Source organism: Oncorhynchus keta, chromosome 30 (genome assembly GCF_023373465.1).
Source record: "Oncorhynchus keta strain PuntledgeMale-10-30-2019 chromosome 30, Oket_V2, whole genome shotgun sequence".
Lineage (NCBI taxonomy): Eukaryota > Metazoa > Chordata > Actinopteri > Salmoniformes > Salmonidae > Oncorhynchus > Oncorhynchus keta.
Genome location: NC_068450.1, coordinates 29,863,823 through 29,886,978, shown reverse-complemented (window position 1 = coordinate 29,886,978; position 23,156 = coordinate 29,863,823). Strand labels below are relative to the sequence as shown.

The 23,156-nt window shown below is 42.5% G+C and overlaps 1 protein-coding gene across 3 annotated transcripts in view; it reads left to right on the top strand.

Annotated features, from left to right (window-relative positions):
• The window catches only part of LOC118383741 (platelet-derived growth factor receptor beta-like), a 41,560-nt gene extending 19,193 nt beyond the window's left edge, over positions 1 to 22,367 (top strand). The window contains exons 2-23 of one of the 3 annotated variants that reach the window (XM_052488173.1): positions 3,639 to 3,714; positions 4,022 to 4,303; positions 4,537 to 4,794; positions 5,195 to 5,325; positions 6,909 to 7,074; positions 8,398 to 8,578; positions 8,991 to 9,106; positions 9,397 to 9,520; positions 9,805 to 10,013; positions 10,271 to 10,365; positions 10,490 to 10,619; positions 14,167 to 14,271; positions 14,419 to 14,529; positions 14,783 to 14,942; positions 15,131 to 15,297; positions 15,792 to 15,910; positions 16,101 to 16,223; positions 16,481 to 16,592; positions 18,034 to 18,133; positions 18,254 to 18,359; positions 19,889 to 20,172; positions 20,554 to 22,367. In XM_052488173.1, coding sequence (XP_052344133.1) covers positions 3,666 to 3,714; positions 4,022 to 4,303; positions 4,537 to 4,794; positions 5,195 to 5,325; positions 6,909 to 7,074; positions 8,398 to 8,578; positions 8,991 to 9,106; positions 9,397 to 9,520; positions 9,805 to 10,013; positions 10,271 to 10,365; positions 10,490 to 10,619; positions 14,167 to 14,271; positions 14,419 to 14,529; positions 14,783 to 14,942; positions 15,131 to 15,297; positions 15,792 to 15,910; positions 16,101 to 16,223; positions 16,481 to 16,592; positions 18,034 to 18,133; positions 18,254 to 18,359; positions 19,889 to 20,172; positions 20,554 to 20,707 — 3,282 coding nt within the window. In that variant the 5' untranslated portion in view covers positions 3,639 to 3,665 and the 3' untranslated portion in view covers positions 20,708 to 22,367. Of the gene's footprint in view, positions 1 to 3,638; positions 3,715 to 4,021; positions 4,304 to 4,536; positions 4,795 to 5,194; positions 5,326 to 6,908; positions 7,075 to 8,397; positions 8,579 to 8,990; positions 9,107 to 9,396; positions 9,521 to 9,804; positions 10,014 to 10,270; positions 10,366 to 10,486; positions 10,620 to 14,166; positions 14,272 to 14,418; positions 14,530 to 14,782; positions 14,943 to 15,130; positions 15,298 to 15,791; positions 15,911 to 16,100; positions 16,224 to 16,480; positions 16,593 to 18,033; positions 18,134 to 18,253; positions 18,360 to 19,888; positions 20,173 to 20,553 lie in introns of all 3 variants that reach the window. The other 2 variants (XM_052488174.1, XM_052488172.1) reach the window with 2 other exon arrangements.
• The last annotated feature ends 789 nt before the right edge of the window (positions 22,368 to 23,156 follow it).

The window sequence follows — 23,156 nt, the reverse complement described above, 5'->3', positions numbered from 1 at the left end:
GTGTGTGTGTGTGTGTGTGTGTGTGTGTGTGTGTGTGTGTGTGTGTGTGTGTGTGTGTGTGTGTGTGTGTGTGTGTGTGTGTGTGTGTGTGTTTGTGTGTGTGTGTTTGTGGAATGTGTGTGGTGTATGGGGGTGTGTGCATGTGTGCTTGTGAGTGTCTTTGTGAATGTGTGTGTGCATGCTTGCCAGTAAGTGTGCCTGTGTGTGTGCCCTGTGTGTGTGTGTGTGTGTGTGTGTGTGTGTGTGTGTGTGTGTGTGTGTGTGTGTGTGTGTGTGTGTGTGTGTGTGTGTGTGTGTGTGTGTGTGTGTGTGTGTGTGTGTGTGTGTGTGTGTGTGTGTGTGTGAGAGAGAGAACAACAACAAAAACCTAAAACGGGAATCAATCAAACATGACACGGGGCCCTAGCTAGTATCAGGGTGATGGAGATTGGGAAGGAAATGTACGAGTCATGTTGTTGGAATAGTTTAAGAGTTTCAGTTTGGGGAATGGAGGTGCTAGTTTCTTTACACAGGCTTCAAGCTCTAAAGATGCACTGGATCTATGTTCGATGAACTGTTAGCTGGGTAATCAGGGGATTTAACATTATAAGAAATTCATATTATTTATTTAGAACCTTTCATAGGCTACAATACCCAAAGTGGTTTACAGTAAGCTTTACAGTGAAGCAGACAAATACTAATACTTTTTTTCAGCATGTTTTATGATTCTGTTATTTACTTCTAACAGAACAGTTCATACATTTACAGTATTTCAACCTGAATATAATGTATGGGACAATTAATAAAAGTTTGCCTTGTGCCACAGATGTATCATGATTAGATTAGAATTTGGAGAAGTTTTACTACACATGCTTTTAATTGTACACTTTCAGTCATCCAGTTCAAAATAGAAATAAACACATTTTAATACCCCAAATAATTTTGAAGGTGTTTTTTTTATCCACTGACTCTTTCAAAGGTTTTCCTCATCCTCATCCTTCTCTTCCCTCTCTTCCCAAGGCTCCTTTCTTCTACCCTCTCTCTGTTTCCCACCCTCGTCCTGCATACAGGCCTGTAATCTATCCTTAACAGTTTCCAGAAGTCTGCTGCTGCACCCCTCCACCACAACAACAACCACCCCTCCTGTCCTCCTCCCCTCCACCCCTACTTCCCTGCTTCTGTCACATTCTCCATGTTCTAGATCTCTCCCTCTGTCTTCCAAGATTATGATGAAGTGTTTACTCAGGAATACATTCCTGCTCTGTTATTGGCTGTATGTGGTCTGTGAGGGATGAGCCATGCCACCTTTGACACATATTGACCTCTGCCTTTAAAGTAACAAAATAGGTCTGCATCTCGAATGTCACTAAAGGGGTCTGGTAGTGAACTATATGGGGGAATGTTACTAAATGGGTCTGGTAGTGAACTATATGGGGGAATGTTACTAAAGGGGTCTGGTAGTGAACTATATGTTGGAATGTTACTAAAGGGGTCTGGTAGTGAACTATATGTTGGAATGTTACTAAAGGGGTCTGGTAGTGAACTATATGTTGGAATGTTACTAAAGGGGTCTGGTAGTGAACTATATGTTGGAATGTTACTAAAGGGGTCTGGTAGTGAACTATATGTTGGAATGTTACTAAAGGGGTCTGGTAGTGAACTATATGTTGGAATGTTACTAAAGGCGTCTGGTAGTGAACTATATGTTGGAATGTTACTAAAGGGGTCTGGTAGTGAACTATATGTTGGAATGTTACTAAAGGGGCCTGGTAGTGAACTATATGTTGGAATGTTACTAAAGGCGTCTGGTAGTGAACTATATGGGGGAATGTTACTAAAGGGGTCTGGTAGTGAACTATATGTTGGAATGTTACTAAAGGGGTCTGGTAGTGAACTATATGTTGGAATGTTACTAAAGGGGTCTGGTAGTGAACTATATGTTGGAATGTTACTAAAGGGGTCTGGTAGTGAACTATATGTTGGAATGTTACTAAAGGGGTCTGGTAGTGAACTATATGTTGGAATGTTACTAAAGGGGTCTGGTAGTGAACTATATGTTGGAATGTTACTAAAGGCGTCTGGTAGTGAACTATATGTTGGAATGTTACTAAAGGGGTCTGGTAGTGAACTATATGTTGGAATGTTACTAAAGGGGTCTGGTAGTGAACTATATGTTGGAATGTTACTAAAGGGGTCTGGTAGTGAACTATATGTTGGAATGTTACTAAAGGGGTCTGGTAGTGAACTATATGTTGGAATGTTACTAAAGGGGTCTGGTAGTGAACTATATGTTGGAATGTTACTAAAGGGGTCTGGTAGTGAACTATATGTTGGAATGTTACTAAAGGGGTCTGGTAGTGAACTATATGTTGGAATGTTACTAAAGGGGCCTGGTAGTGAACTATATGTTGGAATGTTACTAAAGGGGTCTGGTAGTGAACTATATGTTGGAATGTTACTAAAGGGGTCTGGTAGTGAACTATATGTTGGAATGTTACTAAAGGGGTCTGGTAGTGAACTATATGTTGGAATGTTACTAAAGGGGTCTGGTAGTGAACTATATGTTGGAATGTTACTAAAGGGGTCTGGTAGTGAACTATATGTTGGAATGTTACTAAAGGGGTCTGGTAGTGAACTATATGTTGGAATGTTACTAAAGGCGTCTGGTAGTGAACTATATGGGGGAGTAGGGTATCATTTAAGATTTTGCCTCAGCGTTGAGTTTTCAAACATTGTATCACCATAGCACACCACCAGTTTATAAACAAAACCTCAAATCTGGTTTGTTGTTGCTGTTTTGTGGTCACCCCTTTTGCCTACTTACATTTGTTTACTTGGAAACCAATTAGTGGTTGGACACAACAGTTGAATAGTTTAAGACCCTGCAGCATTGTTTCTGACTGAGTGTTAAGGAGAGGCTCACACTGACCTGTTTGTTAGTTGGACAGAACACGGGCAAAACAAGAACAAAAACTCTCCAACATTGTTCTGTCCGTGTTCAGCAAGCCATCACATACCTCTCCTCTGAACCCATTCAGAACATAGAACCGGAATGTTGTGTTCAGAAATCCACATCTCTTTTTTGAGAGGGGAGTGAACTTACATTGTATTCTAAGAGCCACATCTATTCTGTTTATTCTATTTCCATGATTAGGCCAGGGCTCTTTCTGTGGCAAATAGTATTTTTGGATAAGGAACAGATTGTGCAGTCATGACGTGATTTATATTGTAAGCTCCCAACTTTGTTAACCCTAACCCTGTTGGTCTTCCAGGGGTAAAATATATCCATCATGATATGAGCGTATCAGTTGTGTATGTAAAGAGATATTAATGTTCGGACCAACTGTGAGTCCTGCTCTCCCCATGCCCAGAGCTCTGAGCTGTCATCATGATGACTGAGCTCACTGGTTAAGCAACGTAGGAGGGAACAACACCCGGACCCTAGCCTTGGAGTCATCTATATCTCTCTCTCAATCAACTTGTTTGTCAAATCAGCCTTTGACTGTGAATCAACCTTTGACTGGGTGGGGAGTGTGTGTGGGGTTTTGTCTTTAACACACGGGTAAAGCTCAATATACTGGGAGGAATGTAGTGAATAAAAACAAGGGCTATCATGTAGATGACATTATTCAGTGTTTTTATTTTGAATATGTTTGCAGAATACATCTCTCCTGCAGCCTGTCACCATGAGGAGTGTCAGAGTGTCCACTCTCCATCTGACAGCCCTACTAACAGGTGAGAGGAACAACCTAATGAAATACCATAAAAATATACTGTATTGACTGGAGTCTTTCCTGGTCAGTTAAGTTGCCATTGAGATTGTTGCCGGTGTTCTTTAATATGGAAGGCAAAGAGCCTGTAACAGTTTAAAAATATAATTATCATCCCTCCTCCTTTCACCTCCAGACTCTTCACATCCCTCATCACTGTGTAATTGGATGGATTTCTGAGTTGTTATTGCTATATTAACCTTTGACCCTTGACCTGGGGATCTAGCTGTTTGACCCCAAACCTGATCTTTCCTTGTTTGTGTTGACTGCAGCTCTTTTGCACTTCTGCCCTGAGTACCGTTGCTTGGAGATCTCCCCTAGCAACAGCGAGGTCGTCATGACACCGGGCGACTCCATGATCTTCACCTGTTCTAGCTGGGGGACAGTCGGATGGAGGTTCAAGCGGAATGACGACATTCCCTATTTTGGAGTGGAGAACCAGAACACAACCAGTGTTCTCATTCTGGACAACGTGACGTGGAGACACACAGGAGTGTACGTCTGTGCCGAGGCTTTGACGGACGAGGCTAGAGAGGTGGCAGTCTTTGTGCCGGGTGAGAACACCGTCATAACTATACACTCTGTCACAGATATTAACCTAGGTTAGCTAAATCAAATGTTTTGTTCCCAATTCCCAGGTAAATATGATATATTGTAACAGCAATCTCAGCTCTTAGGCCTAAATATCTTGGTTCAATCATGATATGAATAAAATCTTCTTATCTCTCACATGGTGTGAAATTATTTATCTTATCCCTCCAGCTAAGTCTTCCTCTCCTCCACACAGACCCTGAAGTGTGGTTCATTGAGAGCTCCCACGGCATGGTGACCAAGACCAGCGAGGAGGGGACCATCCCCTGTGTGGTCACCAACCCCCAGATCAACGTCACCCTCTACGAGACGGACAGTAACATGCACCTAAAAGGGGTCTACATCCCCAGTGAGGGCTACAGGGCATCCCTGGAGGACAGGACCTATGTGTGTCGTGGGGAGCTGAAAGGAGAGGAGAAAGAGTCCCAGGAATTCTACGTCTTAAGTATTGTTGGTGGGTACCTGGAAGCGGCAGGGGTTCGGCGATGGGGCTGGTATAGACAAGAACACTATTGTCTGCTCAAACCTATAGCTTGTTTATTTATTCATTTATAGGGGACAATGCACATTAATCAACATCAATATTACAATAATGCAACCTCCATGTAAATGTTGCCCGGGTTGTAATTACATGCACTGTACTGTACAGCATTGTTGATGTGCATGTCTGAATTAAACAAAGTATTGCAGAATTGCACAAGGGTATTCATCTATTGGTCTCACTTAAAAGGCTATCAAGCTGTTGTATGTCAGACTCAAAAATAACAATGAACTATTTTTCTCCTTCCTGCTCTCTGCCTCCCTCCCTCCCTCTTCTCCTTTCTCCCTCTCTCTCCACACACTTCTTGAGTTAGTCCCGGAGACAATCGACGCCTACATCAATGCGTCTAAGACAGTGCTGAAGCAGGGCGAGCCCCTGACAGTGAACTGCACGGTGCACGGAGTGGAGCTGGTCTTCTTCTCCTGGGACTACCCCAACAGAGACGTGAGTGGGAGAGAAGAGAGGAGAAGAGAACAAGGGCCTTTTGTTTGACTTTCCCTTCACTCGTCCCGGGGAGACATAGAGTAAATTACATCAAGATGTCTGTTCAGCCACACCTAGATGTGTTAAATCCCGTTTCAATCTCACTCACAACAGACACATGGTTTTCATATCATTATTGATAACACAGTAAATTGATGGTGTTAAAATTGTTTTAAGTTTGAAGGCCCTTGCTATAGGATTTCACTGACATAATACTTATAGTGTATAAAGTGTATAAAATCAAACCTGATTGTTAAACTTGTCGAATCTTATATTACTTAAATAGCCGGGGGACTACCTGCAGAAGATGTTTTGAGTTTTTTTAATGTTTTATTCCCTTTATATTAAAGCATTTGCGTGCATCTATAATCTCGTTTGCATAGTGGGATACAGTCGAGCAGAGGCGTTTTAAACATTTCTACACAAAGGTTTTTAGCAGGGTAAAAAAAGGGTTTATGAACGCATTTCATGCAATTCTTTGTCATTTATGACAGAAAACAATATTAGAATATTTATTTAATACCACAAATGACTGAAATAAGTGTCTACTCTGACAGTGACAAACTGAGACCAATAAAACATCCTGGTCTAGAATGCAAACAGGCCAATGACACAGATTGCACATATTAGTAGGAATATATATATATATATTAAAGGCTTCAGTAGGCTACTAAATAAACGTTCCAGTGGCACTAGCTAACCCAGTGTTGACGATGAGGCCTTGCTTTCTCACCGGTGCTGTTCGCTCAGAATCGCTCAAACATCGTTGAGAAAGAAATTATTAGCAGACAGATTAATCGTATCTTTTCAGCAGTAGGCATTTGCTTTCCAAACTGTACATTTTTCTCCCGATTGTATTTAGAAATTTGCGAAAGGCAAACCATGGAAATATAATACATAGATGGCAGTTCCCATTCGAGTCAGGACTGGCAGCCATTGCTAGCGTTTAAAGGAAAACTCCACCCAAACATTTTTCTGCATGTCAGCAATCATGTTTTCATAGTATATAACTTTCAAAATACTAGTCCCACAATGTTTTGCATGTCAGAAATCAAGTTTTCTAGGTATATAACTTTCAAAATACTCAAATACAGTTGGTATGATGCATTGTGCATGATATGATGCTGTGTTTACATCATATGATGCAACATGCATCATACTGGCTGTATTTGTGTATTTTGAAAATTAAATAACTAGAAAACTTAATTTCTGACATGCAAAACATTGTGGGACTATATACACAATGGACTAATGAAACAAATACCAAAATATAGTTGTGTGGAATTTTCCTTTAATATTCAAATTACCAGGTTTAGTGGTTCCAAGACACTTCTATAGATGATATGTCTATTGCCATAATGGAACGAAGTAAGTATTTTTTTAATGTAATTTGTAGAAATGTATTTCAATTTATCAGGGGGTACTGCAGCACCTCCAGCACCTGTACTTCCCGTGGTTATGATTACTTAGTTTGTACTTCAAATGTCTCCTCACAGACTTCAAAATGTTACTGATGCATCCCTTTCCTCTCCTGTGTCTGCCAGGTGGACTTCATCGAGCCATTGACAGACATCCTGTCGTCCCAGAGCATGCGCTCCTGCCTCACCGTCTCTAAGGCGACGCTGGCCAACACAGGGCAGTACGTGTGTCACGTTCACGAGAGTGTCCAGGACCAGAGGGCCACCGCCAACGTCAACATCACCGTCCTCGGTGAGAAGGAGACAGGGAGAGACTCTCTCAAAACAAACTATGACTGGATTGCTTATTATTATGGGTCTTTTTTAGACTGAAAGAGCCCCATTCATAACATGAACCTCCATGCACTAGGTGAGAGAGAGTTCTGTTCAAATAAACCACATTTGATTTATTTTACTTCTTCATGTAGCTTGCTATCGTCATTGAGAATACAAGCGTCTGTGTTGTGAGATCACCATCAATTAAAATCAAATGAATATTGAATTATTATTTGTAATAACATTAATCTACAAAATTCTCCAATCTGAGGGTTTGTATAGAATCAGAAACAGCAGTGCAAACTAGAAATATTTTTATCTGTGTTTTTAACTTCTGAAGTTACTTAAAATGATAAAAAATCATTCAACTTAACTGCAGCTAACTGCTAATGTTTTTTGAAGGGTAAAACCAACATTTTTCTCTTTCACCTTCTCCGTCTTTGAGTATTGGATGTAGCCTAAGCTACAGTCGTGCCTCTGTTTACTCTGATCCCACTGAGGTGTGTTATATTTAGGCCACAGTAACCAGACATGTATAAACTGCCTAATTCAGAGTCAGGGTATGCTTGCTGTGAATCTGTCTCTCTCCAGTGCTCTGGACGAATACTCTGGACAGCCCACTGGAAATGACAGATCCTTGTTTCAACCAGTTCCATAGAGCACGCCATCAATCAAATCAAATTGTAGTTGTCACATGCAGCGAATACAACCTTACCGTGAAATACTTACTTACAAGCCCTTAACCAACAACGCAGTTCAAGAAATAGAGTTAAGAAAATATTTACTAAACAAACTAAAGTAAAAAATTGAATAAAAATTAACAAAATAAAATAACAAGGCTATATACAGGGGGTACAGGTACCGTGTCGATGTGCAGGGGTACAGGTTAGTCGAGGTCATTTGTACATGTACAGTAGGTAGGGGTAAAGTGACTATGCATAGATAATAAACAGCAAGTAGCAGCAGTTTAAACAATAACTACCTCATTGTACACAGTACCTAATCAGCAATAAACTGAATACAGTGCATTTAATACAAGGTACTTTTGATATCATAGTGTATAGGTTATCCCATACTGGGCACCAGATTAGAAGAACACTGGGTATAGAGCTATGGATCACGATGTAAAGGCCTAATGGTTTCTTCCCTTGCCTGGGTGCCAGTCTTTCACCGAGGCAAGGGACGTTTTATCCTATTAGTCGATTTTTTCGCTCCTGCAGGCCACATGTTCTTTCAGGAAGTAAACAGAGGTGCTCTACTTATAATGTGGTCACTAATGACAACCTTCCTCCTCCGTCAGAGCGAGGCTTCGTGGAGCTGAGGTCTGTCCAGGAGCGTAACGTCTCGGCCCAGCTGCACCAGAATGTGGAGCTGACGGTTGAGATCGAGTCCTACCCTGCTCCACGTGTCCGCTGGACCAAAGACAACGCCACCGTCAACGGAGACAACACCGTCATCACCAGGCAGGAGCACGAGACCAGGTCAGACCACCTGGACGATCATCAATTCTAATCAATTTGGAGATTGAATTTACTGACTTGGTCTATTTGTCATTGTATTAAAGCAGAACAACAGATCAACAGGATTTACAAGTACACTTGCATGGTATGCAATGCATCATGTTAGCCACTCTTTGGGGAATTGACCCTCTCTGGTTCCTGCTGGGTGTTAAATGATGTAGCCTTGCTGTCTGAGAGGATTGGGTTACCTGTTGGTATTATCTTGCGTTGACTGATAGGGACTGGATGTCTCAGAAGTTCTTAGGGTCTTAAGGATGTTGATGGATTGATTAAGATGCTTTGGTCCTGCTAACATATGGTTTTTCCAGGATCAGTTGTGAATGATTTCATGACGTTTATAACGGTGTGGCTCTCATTTTCTCTTCTGACTCAGGTACGTCAGCATATTGACCTTGGTGAGGATCAGGACGGAACAGAAGGGACTTTACACTGTTCTCGTCGCCAACGGAGATGACACCAAGGAAGTGACATTTGATCTGGAGGTCAAAGGTGAGTAGCCTTTAAAGAAATATAAACCATTGGGGTGTATCTCATTAGTCTTATGTGACTCCTCCTTTTCGTCATCAGCACTGATTTGAAAGAACTACATCCACCGTGGTCCATTGCTTTCACCCTCCCTACGCTTTGAGATCAGTGCAAATAAAGGAGAGGCGATGAAGATAAAAAATAATATTTAGACTTAAGACTATGGAGAGGCAACATGGCTCAACATTGACCTATACTTATCATCTAGAGTCGGGGGATATGTAGTTCCTAACCCTGTATCCCTGTCTGTGTAGTTCCCCCTCAGATAACAGACCTGTCGGACCACCATCTCCCAGGGAAGAGGCATGCAGTGACCTGTGTGGCCGAGGGGGTCCCCTCCCCATCCATACAGTTTTTCAGCTGTGACAGCATGCTCAAGTGAGTCATGTCATCATGATCATCATCCTCATCATCACAGTCTCTGTCACACTGTGAACACTAGAGGGCACACTTTGCTTAGACTCGTTTTTGCCATTCGTGTTTTAGTAATTACAGTTTAAACTGAAGTCAGGCCAGCTATGGGTTATTAGACTGCTTCTATACCCGAGACTGCTGTGAGGGCATTAGCTGACAGCATTTACCTCTGACACAACTGAGTAGAGGTAGCAGTAGTAGTACACCTGTACTACTGCACTATTGATTATCATTAGAATCTCTCCCAGGTGCAGTAACCGGAGCACAGTGTGGCAGCCCCTGGTGTCAGACCCTGAGACCCTGAGTATCCAGACCAACATCAGTTTCAATGAGAGCCGTAAGGTGGGCCAGGTCCGCAGCCAGGTCACCTTCCACAAGCCCCAACAGGTGACCGTCCGCTGTGAGGCCAGCAACGAGGGAGGAGTCAGCAGGAGAGACGTCAAACTGGTGTCCAGCAGTACGTATCTCAAATAGAAGACAACATATTGATGATATTATATGAAGACATTATTTTATCTATGGGGTTCTTTGTATCTACGCACACATACTCTATTCAAGGAAGGATAAAGTAGGCAACTCAAGTCCTGAAAAGTTGCAGGGTATGCAGGCTCTTAGTTTCTGTTCTGGGTGAATGTTTTACTAGGAAAAAATCTGTAGACTACTGTATTTCTACTATGTAATAGTTGGATGTTAATGTTCTGTGTTGTGTTCCAGCTCTGTTCTCCCAGGTGGCAGTGTTGGCTGCGGTTCTACCCCTGGTGGTCATCCTCATCACCTCCATCATCATCCTCATCGCTGTGTGGAGGAAGGTGAGACTACACAGAGAGGACACAGTGAATAATGTTTAAACAACAGCTACTATCAACTCACTCATAGTATCTCAATGTCCCTGAGTGATTGGGTAACTCTAACTATTCTGTGTTGCCTCAGAAGCCTCGCTATGAGATTAGATGGAAGGTGATAGAGTCAGTGAGTCTGGATGGCCATGAGTACATCTACGTCGACCCCATCCACCTGCCCTACGACCTGGCCTGGGAGATGGCTCGAGACAGCCTGGTGCTGGGTAAGTACCAGGAACCACGGGAGAAGGGGGTACCAATGCACAATATACACTGCAGTGGCGGTCTTGCCGTTTAAGATGAGGGAGGACAATTATTTTTTTGATGAGCATGGCATTATTTCTATTACAGCATAATGGATGACTGTCATTCGTATTTCATTCACCCAGTTCAATGTAACAGCGATAGATTTAGGCTACTACATGATACTAGAATATTCCATATACCCATCATGAGGTTGCAGAACCTAGCCTGTGAATGAAAGTTTACAACATAGTTGCACAGGTTGAGAGAGATTTGGGTAATCAAGGTGACAGACATTGATACATTCAATACCGCCTTGCACATTCAGGTATGTTTATCCCCGTTTCATTCCATTTGCTTCCGTTTAAGAAACATTTTTCAACAGAATCGACGGAATGAATACACCCCTAATCATACGCAAACACAGTTCAGTTTCATAGTAGCCACATACAAACAGCATGATCATTTTGCTCATTGTATAATTCCTTCTCGCATCTACGCACTCTCCTCCTCACCTTTTTGCTTTGCTTGTGGACTTCAGTGCACAACACATCAGCTGTCTGTGACCAGGCAAAAAAAACTTTCCAAGCCACACATTTATATCATCACCGCTAACCGCTACACACAGCCTCCATCATTGTCACCATATTAATGTTATAGTAAACATACACAATATATACAAAAGTATGTGGACACCACTTCAAACTAGTGGATTCAGCCATTTCAGCCACACCCATTGCTGATAGATGTATAACATCGAGCACACCTCCATGCAACCTCCATAGACGGCAGGGTAGCCTAGTGGTTAGAGCATTGGACTAGTAACCGGAAGGTTGCAAGTTCAAATCACCGAGTTGACAAGGTACAAATTTGTCGTTCTGCCCCTGAACAGGCAAGTTAACCCACTGTTCCTAGGACGTCATTGAAAATAAGAATTTGTTCTTAACTGACTTGCCTGTAAAAATTAAAAATAGACAAACATTGGCAGTAGAATGGCCTTACTGAAGAGCTCAGTGACTTTCAACATGGCACCGTCATAGGATGCCACCTTTCCAACAAGTCAGTTCGTAAACATCGTCTGTCCTCGGTTGCAACACGGTCTTACGAGTTCCAAACTGCCACTGGAAACAATGTCAGCACAATAATTGTTCATCGGGAGCTTCATGAAATGGGTTTCCATAGTCAAGCAGCCACACACAGGCCTAAGATCACCATGCACAATGCCAGGTGTTGGCTGGAGTGGTGTAAAGCTTGCAGCCATTGTGCTCTGGAGCAGTGAAAACGCATTATCTTGAGTAATGAATCACCTTTCACCATCTGGCATTCCGACAAACAAATATGGGTTTAACGGATGCCAGGTGCACACTACCTGCCCCAATGCATAGTGCCAACTGTAAAGTTTGTTGGAGGAGGAATAACGGCTGTTTTTCATGGTTCAGGCTAGGCCCCTTAGTTCTCGTGCAGGGAAATCTTAATGCCACAGCATACAATGACATTCTAGATGATTCTGTGCTTCCAACTTTGTGGCAACAATTTGGGGAAGGTCCTTTCCTGTTTCAGCATGACAATGCCCCCATGCACAAAGCGACATCCATACAGAAATGGTGTGTCGAGGTCGATGTGGAAGAACTTCAATAGCCTGCACAGAGCCCTGACCTCAATCCTATCAAACACCTTTAGGATGAATTGGAACGCCGACTGCTAGCCAGGCCTAATCACCCAACATCAGTGCCCGACCTCACTAATACTCTTGTGGCTTAATGGAAGCAAGTCCCCACAGCAATGTTCCAGCATCTAGCGGAAAGCCTTCCCAGAAGAGTGCAGGCTGTTATAGCAGCAAAGGGGGGAAAACTCCATATTTATGCCCATCATTTTGGAATGAGATGTTCGATGAGCAGGTGTCCACATACCTAATAGAACTAATGCGTTAGTAAACCGGCTGCAATCATGCATTACAGTGTACAGTCAGTAAACAGTTTAGCAGTTACACCGATGGGCCCCGGTGGCAATGAATGACTTAAACCAAAAGCTTACCTTAACTTGGAAGAGTTGGAGTAGCCATAGCCAGCTAGCTAATATAGCATCCCTCTCTGTTTGAGCCGGGTGTTTGAGTAGAATAAAATAGGTAGCTCCATTCGCTAAGTGAAAAAATATATAACTAAATCTCTCTCTCTCTTGCTTTCTCTTTGCTTTTCCTTCATTTTTAAAGAAATCAATTTGTTTAAAACTGTTCAACTATTGTCTATCTCTTTCTTTGAGTCAACTACTCACCACATTTTATGTACTGCAGTGCTAGATAGCTGTAGCCTTTGCTTTCAGTACTACATTCATGCTCTCATCCTTTTGGGTGGACAACATGTCAGTTGATGCTGCAAGGGCTTTGATAGGTTGTAGGACGTCCTCAGGAAGTTGTCATAATTACTGTGCAAGTTTATGGAAGGGGGTGAGAATCATGATCCTCCTAGGTTTTGTAATGTTGTCAATGTACCCAGATGAAAATGGAAACTAGCTGTCTTCCGGATTCACCATGATGCTACCTTACAGTGTGCTGTTAAAGCTATTGTAGACCTTCATTCCAAAATAGTGTGTTTTAATGAATCCTGACTGGTCTCCTTGTCCCTGATGCTGAAAAAACATCCCCACAGCATGATGCTGCCACCACCATGTCTGAGAGTCATTTAGGTGCATTCTGGGAAACTTCAAGCAGGCTGTCATGTGCCTTTTAACGAGGAGTGACTTCCATCTGGCCACTCTACCATAAAGGCCTGATTGGTAGAGTGCTGCAGAGATGGTTGTCCTTCTGGAAGGTTCTCCCATCGCCACAGAGGAACTCTGGAGTTCTGTCAGAGTGACCATTGGGTTCTTGGTCACCTCCTTGACCAAGGCCCTTCTCCCCCGATTGTTCAGTTTGGCGGGGCTGACAGCTATAGGAAGAGTCTTGGTGTTTCCAAACTTCTTCCATTTATGAATGATGGAGGCCACTCTGTTCTTGGGGACCTTCTATGCTGCAGACATTTTTTGGTACCCTTCCCCAGATCTGTACCTCAACACAATCCGGTCTCGGACAATTACTTCGACATCATGGCTTGGTTTTTGCTCTGACATGCACTGTCAGCTATGGGACCTTATATAGACAGGTGTGTGCCTTTCCAAATCATGTCCAATCAATTGAATTTACCACAGGTGGTAAACATTTCAAAGATGATCAAGTCTTATAGCAAAGGGTCTGAATACTTATATAAATAAGGTATTTCTGTTTTCACTTTGTCATTATAGGTTATTGTGTGTAGATTGATGAGGGATTAAAAAAAAAAACAATTTTAGAATAAGGCTGTGACGTAACAAAATGTGGAAAAAGGGAAGTGGTCTGAATACTTTCCGAATGCACTGTATATGCGGATACCGCCAATATTTATTTGATAGTGTATTTAATAGGGGCAATACAAGTTAAAACGTTGACATATTGACTGTTCTGATTTGGGCAATGTTTGTGTTTCTGACTTTAGCCATGTTTGTGTTGTGTTCCAGGTCGTACTCTTGGGTCTGGGGCATTTGGCAGGGTGGTCGAGGCGACTGCCTACGGTCTCAGTCATTCCCAGTCCAGCACGAAGGTGGCAGTAAAAATGCTCAAATGTAAGTGATATTAATCATCTGCAGTTTTGATTCAGTATGTTTCTGCTTTAGCCAACTTGTCCTTGGTTTGTTTGGTAAGATAACAATCCAGTTTCAGTCTTAGTTCTTGTTCACTAACCTTTGTGTCCTCTGACCTCTGACCACCAGCCACAGCCAGGAGGAGTGAGACCCAGGCTCTGATGTCAGAGCTGAAGATCATGAGCCACCTGGGGCCTCACCTCAACATCGTCAACCTGCTGGGAGCCTGCACCAAACAGGGTGAGCTCCGCCCCCATCACCACAGCAACAATCCCAAACTAAAGTCATTAGCCTCTGAAATCCCATGTCTAGGGCAACACCATGTATACTGGAACATTGTTAATGTGGGAGGCAACCCATCTGCCTAGGGAGACTATAACGTCATAGCTACATACGTTCAATTTGATTAACCACATAATTGCATGTGTGACACACAAATGATTATCTGATGAAGAGAAATAATTGTCCTTTATTTGTGACTTTCACCTCTCAGGTCCTCTCTACCTGGTGACGGAGTACTGTCGCTATGGAGACCTGGTGGACTACTTACACAGGAACAAGCACACGTTCCTGCAGTACTACGCTGAGAAGAACCAGGAGGACTCTGGTTGCCGCGTCTCTGGAGGGAGCACCCCTCTCAGCCAGAGGAAAGGGTGAATGCTACCTCCTCTTCTGGGGCTCGGGTCTGTGTTTGGAAATGAAGTAGAGGTTAAATGTATAACCACATATGAATGGGAGCAAAAAGGACAAGCTGTCAATTACAAAAATGAGGCCATACCTACATTGAGCATTTGTTTGTGGTTTTTTCCACTATCCTAATGTGTCCCAAATATCTTGGCAGCTACGTGTCGTTTGGCAGTGAGTTTGACGGTGGCTACATGGACATGAGTAAGGACGAGCCCACGGTATACGTCCCCATGCAGGAGCTTAAAGACACCATCAAATACACTGACATCCAACCTTCTCCATATGAGTCGCCCTACCAGCACCACCTTTACCAGGAACAAGGTATGGAGTCCAATAAATACATGCTAATAACAAAGCAAAAGCGTACTGTATACTTTATACAATGTAGGTCTATTGCAAGGGAGCCTGATATAGGAGAACTGTCTCATTGTAATGGCTGGAATGGAATATCAAACACATCAAACATATGGAAACCACGTGTTTGACTCCGTTCCATTAATTCCATTTCACCCATTACAATGAGCCCATCCTCCTATAGCTCCTCCCACCAGCCTCCTCTTGTCTATTGCATGCCAGACATATGGGAAGCACATGTGAAAGGATGGGCGGACTGACTGGCAGACAGGAAAGGACAGTGATATTGTTTATTTGACCTCCAGAAGCCTCTCTGTGTATTTTAGCAAGTCGGCGTCACTATACACATACTGTATATGCTGTCCATGTGTAACACCTGAACACTGATTCACCTTTACATTGTCTCCTTCCTCTTTTTGACCTCTGAACCCTTCAATCAATGTCTGTGCCCTCCCTGCCAGACCAGACCACAGTGGACAGTGCCCTGGTCATCAGTGACTGCCCTACCCTCACCTATTCTGACCTCATTGGCTTCTGCTACCAGGTGGCCAAGGGCATGGAGTTCCTTGCCTCCAAGAACGTATGTTATGTTATATTGTATTATTTTAGTTGAATCAAAACTTTATTGCTCTATATTTATGTATTATTCTTTATTGTGCCAGGTTAGTAAAGTACAGACCTGGATATAGAATATACTTCATCGTCTGTACTAAATGTCCCAGCAGACCATGTCTCCCTGTAACCCTGTTGTTGAACCCTGTCCTCCCCAGTGTGTCCATCGTGACCTGGCCGCCAGGAACGTGTTGATCTGTGAGGGGAAGCTGGTGAAGATCTGTGACTTTGGTCTGGCCAGAGACATCATGCACGACTCCAACTACGTCTCCAAAGGCAGCGTGAGTGGCAGGCTCACTCAGGGTCACTCAGGGTCACTCAGGGTCACTCAGGGTCACTCAGGGTCACTCAAACACAGGAAACATTACATGACCATTATGGTAACCACTACGTACATTTTGAAAGATAACAGTAAGACAACACCATAGATTATGACCTTCAACCTACTTCAATTGTAATTAGCCATAACTGCTACTGTAACCTACTTCTCAGTACCTGGCTGATGCTAATCTTACCTCTGACCTCTTCCCCCTCTCAGACGTTCCTTCCTCTTAAGTGGATGGCCCCAGAGAGTATTTTCCATAACCTGTACACCACCCTGAGTGACGTGTGGTCCTATGGCATCCTGCTCTGGGAGATCTTCACCCTGGGTAGGAGGACATACATGAAACAGAACCCGATTAATTATTAATAGATAGATGGAAGACAAGAGATTACTGTTTGATTAAACCAAAACAAACTATTAACTGGAGTTAATTTACGTTCAGAAATATTAGTAGTAGTGTGGGTGCAACTTTTGATTTCATGACACTGTTTATTTAATATGAACGTAGAAAGGTTTCACTCTGTTTTAACAGACAGGCATTTACATTACATTTACATTTACATTTAAGTCATTTAGCAGACGCTCTTATCCAGAGCGACTTACAAATTGGTGCATTCACCTTATGACATCCAGTGGAACAGCCACTTTACAATAGTGCATCTAAATATTTTAAGGGGGGGGGGTGAGAAGGATTACTTTATCCTATCCTAGGTATTCCTTAAAGAGGTGGGGTTTCAGGTGTCTCCGGAAGGTGGTGATTGACTCCGCTGTCCTGGCGTCGTGAGGGAGTTTGTTCCACCATTGGGGGGCCAGAGCAGCGAACAGTTTTGACTGGGCTGAGCGGGAACTGTACTTCCTCAGTGGTAGGGAGGCGAGCAGGCCAGAGGTGGATGAACGCAGTGCCCTTGTTTGGGTGTAGGGCCTGATCAGAGCCTGGAGGTACTGAGGTGCCGTTCCCCTCACAGCTCCGTAGGCAAGCACCATGGTCTTGTAGCGGATGCGAGCTTCACCTGGAAGCCAGTGGAGAGAGCGGAGGAGCGGGGTGACGTGAGAGAACTTGGGAAGGTTGAACACCAGACGGGCTGTGGCGTTCTGGATGAGTTGTAGGGTTTTAATGGCACAGGCAGGGAGCCCAGCCAACAGCGAGTTGCAGTAATCCAGACGGGAGATGACAAGTGCCTGGATTAGGACCTGCGCCGCTTCCTGTGTGAGGCAGGGTCGTACTCTGCGGATGTTGTAGAGCATGAACCTACAGGAACGGGCCACCGCCTTGATGTTAGTTGAGAACGACAGGGTGTTGTCCAGGATCACGCCAAGGTTCTTAGCGCTCTGGGAGGAGGACACAATGGAGTTGTCAACCGTGATGGCGGGATCATGGAACGGGCAGTCCTTCCCCGGGAGGAAGAGCAGCTCCGTCTTGCCGAGGTTCAGCTTGAGGTGGTGATCCGTCATCCACAGGCCATGAAGTTGTCTATCAGATTATCTAATCCTGAGTCTGTCTTCAGGGTCAGATGAGCTCTTGTTGTTGTCTACAGTCAGGGTTCATAATCAATTCATTTGGGGATTTTGAAAATCTTTTTGAAACTGCCGTGACAACAAGAGCACCTATTGAGAAGTTGTTCATTTAGGGTGAAGCCGCGTGATTTGTAAACAACCTTTTTCTTGGAAAACAAAACTTTTGGAAACTCTTGATTCAGCATGACTTTAAGATTTTCAAAGTACATTCAGACTGATCAGCTTTTAAATATTGTTTTATGTTCTGACAGGAGGAGCCCCCTACCCTGATCTGCCCATGAATGAGCTGTTCTACAGTGCCTTAAAGAGAGGATATCGCATGGTCAAACCTAACCACGCCACCGATGAAGTGTAAGTCTCTAGAATGGCACCAAGACCATCCCTCGCAAAGACCTCTCAGGATTCTACTATTGTGTGTCAGAGAGAATTTAAGAAAGTACATTTATATTTTCTGTGTACCTTGTCCTTCAGTTATGAAGTCATGCAGAAGTGCTGGGATGAGAAGTACGAGAGGAGGCCAGAGTTCTCTTTTCTGGTGCACACAATGGGGAACATGCTCACAGACAGCTATAAAAAGGTACCTTATTAATATACAGGGTTCTTCTGCTTTACATGTATCTGTGCATCTGAGGACCAAGGTGTTTCCACATTGACATACACTACCGTTCAAAAGTTTCACTTAGAAATGTCCTTGTTTTTGAAAGAAAAGCACATTTTTTGGTCCATAAAAATAAGATGAAATTGATCAGAAATACAGTGTAGATATTGTTAATCTTGTAAAAGATTAATGTAGCTGGAAACGGCTGATTTTTAATGGAATATCTACATAGGTGTACAGAGGCCCATTATCAGCAACCATCACTCCTGTGTTCCAATGCCACGTTGTGTTAGCGAATCCAAGTTTATAATTTTAAAAGGCTAATTGATCATTAGAAAACCCTTTTGCAATTATGTTAGCACAGCTGAAAACAATTGTTCTGATTAAAGAAGCAATAAAACGGGCCTTCTTTAGACTAGTTGAGTATCTGGAGAATCAGAATTTGTGGGTTCGATTACAGGATCAAAATGTCCAGAAACAAAGAACTTTCTTCTGATACTGATCAGTCTATTCTTATTACTGACAATGAAGTGAAGAGGCAACTCCGGGATATTGGCCTTCTATGCAGAGTTGCAGAGAAAAAGCTATATCTCAGACTGGCCAATAAAAAGAAAAGATTAAGATGGGCAAAAGAACACAGACACTGGACAGAGGAACTCTGCCTAGAAGGCCAGCATCTCGGAGTCGCCTCTTCACTGTTGAAGTTGAGACTGCTGTTTTGCGGGTACTATTTAATGATGCTGCCAGTTGAGGACTTGTGAAGCGTCTGTTTCTCAAACTAGACACTCTAATGTACTTGTCCTCTTGCTCAGTTGTGCACCAGGGCCTCCCACTCCTCTTTCTATTCTGGTTAGAGCCAGTTTGCACTGTTCTGTGAAGGCAGAAGTACAATGCTTGGTACAAGATCTTCAGTTTATTGGCAATTTCCCACATGGAATAGCCTTAATTTCTCAGAACAAGAACAGATGGACAAGTTTCAGAAGAAAGTTATTTGTTTCTGGCCATTTTGAGCCTGTAATCGAACCCACAAATGCTGATTCTACAGATACTCAACTAGTCTAAAGAAGGCCCGTTTTATTGCTTCTTTAATCAGAACAATTGTTTTCAGCTGTGCTAACATAATTGCAAAAGCGTTTTCTAATGATCAATTAGCCTTTAAAAATGATAAACTTGGATTAGCTAACACAACGTGCCATTGAAACACAGGAGTGATGGTTGCTGATAATGGGCCTCTGTACACCTATGTAGATATTCCATAAAAAATCTGCCGTTTCTAGCTAAAATAGACATTTACAACATTAACAATGTCTACACTGTATTTCTGATCAATTATTTTAATGGACCAAATAATTTGCTTTTCTTTCAAAAACAAGGACATCTCTAAGTGACAACCAAACTTCTAAATGGTAGTGTGAAATATGTATGCATTGTTTATGGATGTATGATTCATGCATCAGTTTGGTATTTATTGATTGTAGATATGTGTTATTGATTGTTTATTGGTGTAGAGATACTGCCAGGTCAACGATGAGTTCTTCAAGCGTGACCACCCAGCCGTGGTCCGCACCAAACCCAGGCTCTCCTCTCACTTCCCCACTCCGGCCCTAACCCCGTCCACCGCCCCTGCCACCCCCCAGGACACAAACCCCTACCCCCTCACTGGGGACTTCAGATCCGAGGCAGATGGTGAGGAAGCTTCCTACAACGACTACATCATCCCCATCCCAGACCCCAAGCCTGAGGAGGAAGTCTGCTCCGAGGCTAACGACATGCCAACGAAAAGCCTCGCAAGGTATAGCCATCTGACATACGTCTGCCTGACTGACTGACTGACTGCAGATGTGTGCCAAGTACTTGGTATGCAGGACAGATGAGGCAGATTTACTCTAGAGGACCTTGTATTGTTACAACACCAACCCACACAGCCAGATGTGGGATTGAGACAAAAGCTGTTTTATGTTACGATGTATACATTGTGAGCAATAAGGATTGTGCATACAGTGCACAGGATATTTAAGCAGAAATCTAAGATGAGCATAGATGGCTTAAAAGTGATAGTTTACATGGAATTTATAGGCGCCTTACTGTGATTAATGCATAATATTCACCTGAAATAAACCATAGAATCACAGAGAGGTTCGTGAAAGAACATGTGTGTTGTTATTCCCTGTAGTTCTCGGGCTCTGGAGGACGAGGAGGCTGATTCCATCTCCCAGGAGACAGTGGAGGCAGACACCATTCCAGAGGAGAAATATCTCCATGCCAACCAGGCCCTGATTCCACTGGAGTCCTCTGGAACACCGGAAGTGGAAGACAGCTTCCTGTGAGCCTTTCAAGGAAATTGGTGAAAGTTTGACATTCCTGAATAGCTTTAGTGGATTAAGAGAAAAATGTAGCAAATTCAATTAGAAGGTGACTTTTACAACACAAACAACTCCCACTGCTTTAGCAAATATTCCACAATTGGTGCTGTAAAAAGAATGCTGTGTTGAAAATCTATTCAAAATCTATATTTACTATGAGAGTGACACATTTAATCATTGATGTTGATTGATGATGCAAACTACTCCATCTTGAATAAAGGGATCATTTGCAAAGCCCTCGCATAAGAAAATAAGTATTAGTATCACATAAGAAGTTACTTTTAAGTTAGGGATTCATGATTTGTAAAATACTGTATGTAGCATTGTGGTCACTATTGCAGTGTTTCTATGGTGATTTGTATTCACATTTTCCTTTCACATGTGTTGTATATTTATGTTATTTTGTATTTTATTTGGATCCCCATTAGCACCAGCTGCTCTTCATGGGGTCCATACGAAACATGAAACATAGCATAATACAGAACATTAATAGACAAGAACAGCTCAACGACAGAACTACATGCAGAACTATATACATTTTGAAGATACAAACATTAAGCCTCCAAAACCCTTTCAGTTTTGAAAATCACTAAAAGTGGAGCATGTACTGTTACATTTTGCTTGTGTGAAAAAGTTCCAGTTTTCTGACAGGTACTTTAGTTGGTAAAAAAAACAAAACATTAACACAATCTTATGGCATCTATACTTCTCAACATTCATTGAATATGATATTCTAGTTGCACTGAGGATTTTTTGTTTTGTTTGTGTCCTTAAATTACAAATGCGTACTTTCTATTTTCTACTCCAGGTTATTTTGCGAGAATGTAATTCATTTTGAGAAGAGCTAAGCATACATCAGCCTTAATTGAGCAGAACCTTATACACTCAGTAAATGGTATGTCTCAAATTATCATTTTATGTTGTCTTTAGTTTTATATAGATTTATTTTTGCATTTTATGTCGTGTTTGTTTTAAACAATTCTGTATAAATGTTGCACTTTACAATGTTGAGGAAAACATTTCCAAGAAAAGGATTTAAGGTACAGTAGATAAGAGATTGAATGATTGTGAGAGATATGAAAGAAATGTATGTTTTTACACAGCGGTACTGACTGAATGAGAAATAATCGGAGCATATCACTGCCTTAGCACACCTGGTACAAGATTAGTACGTTGTTTTGTACTGTGACTAATGATTGAGATCTTTGAAGTGCATTTGTATTGTATAAAGTTCTATGAAAGAAACAAATATATGGCCTATAGTATCCATACGAAAAGATATACAATAAGCATTTCTATGGAAGGAGATCTTTTACAGAAATATGGCAATAAAGATTTGAATCTATATTCTTGAAGCAATTATATGATACCTGAGATAATTTGTCACTTGCTCGCAGAGGTTCTCCTATCGTTACATACACTACCAGTGAAATATAAATGATATGCTTCCTTGTACATATTTGTCACATGGTATAGGAACACAGAATGCAGAACACTACATATTGTAGAATATTCACCACACACACGCTATTGTACCAAAACTTCTCTGTATGTTTACGAATGTATTTTTGTATGTAGTTTATAAACGTTTATGTGAAAATAAAAGTTTATAATGAAAATATGATAGATCATTTCATTTTGTCCTTACTGTCTTCTTTTAAACTAGCTAATGAGGGACAGTTCCTGTTGTCTATTTTTTAGTAGTTCAATGACATGCAGAGTACTGCTATTTGACAGAAAATATGAATTGTGCTGTTCAGCTGTAATAACTTCAACAACAACACATACTTGCTACACAGACTTGTCTTCTAATGCATTGGCGTTATTCAATCAATGTAGAAGAGATAAAACGTCCCCACATGAATTGAGCCTAACTCGAAGAGCTAGCTGTTGAGAATCAGCAAATCCAAACAAACTTTCCCAAGCCCAGCTAGACTTATATCATCCCCTATAAACCAGTCCTATCAAAGCCTCTCTTTTTGAGCCTTCAGCAGAACCCCCCCACACACACACACACACACACACACACACACACACACACACACACACACACACACACACACACACACACACACACACACACACACACACACACACACACACACACACACACACACACACACACACACACACACACACACACACACACACACACACACACACACACACACACACACACACACACACACACACACACACACACACACACACACACACACACACACATACACTCTCTCTCTATTCCCTGGTTCCATTAGAGGGCCATCAAAGAGGTCTTTTTACTGTCCTCCCAGAAGCCCCAGCCCTCTGCTCCACTTGTGGCTGAGGACCATGGAGGCCTGGGTTGGGGCTGGCTGGAACAGGCTGGGGCTGGGGCTAGGCCGGCAGGCTAGGCAGCAGTGCAGCAGTGTGA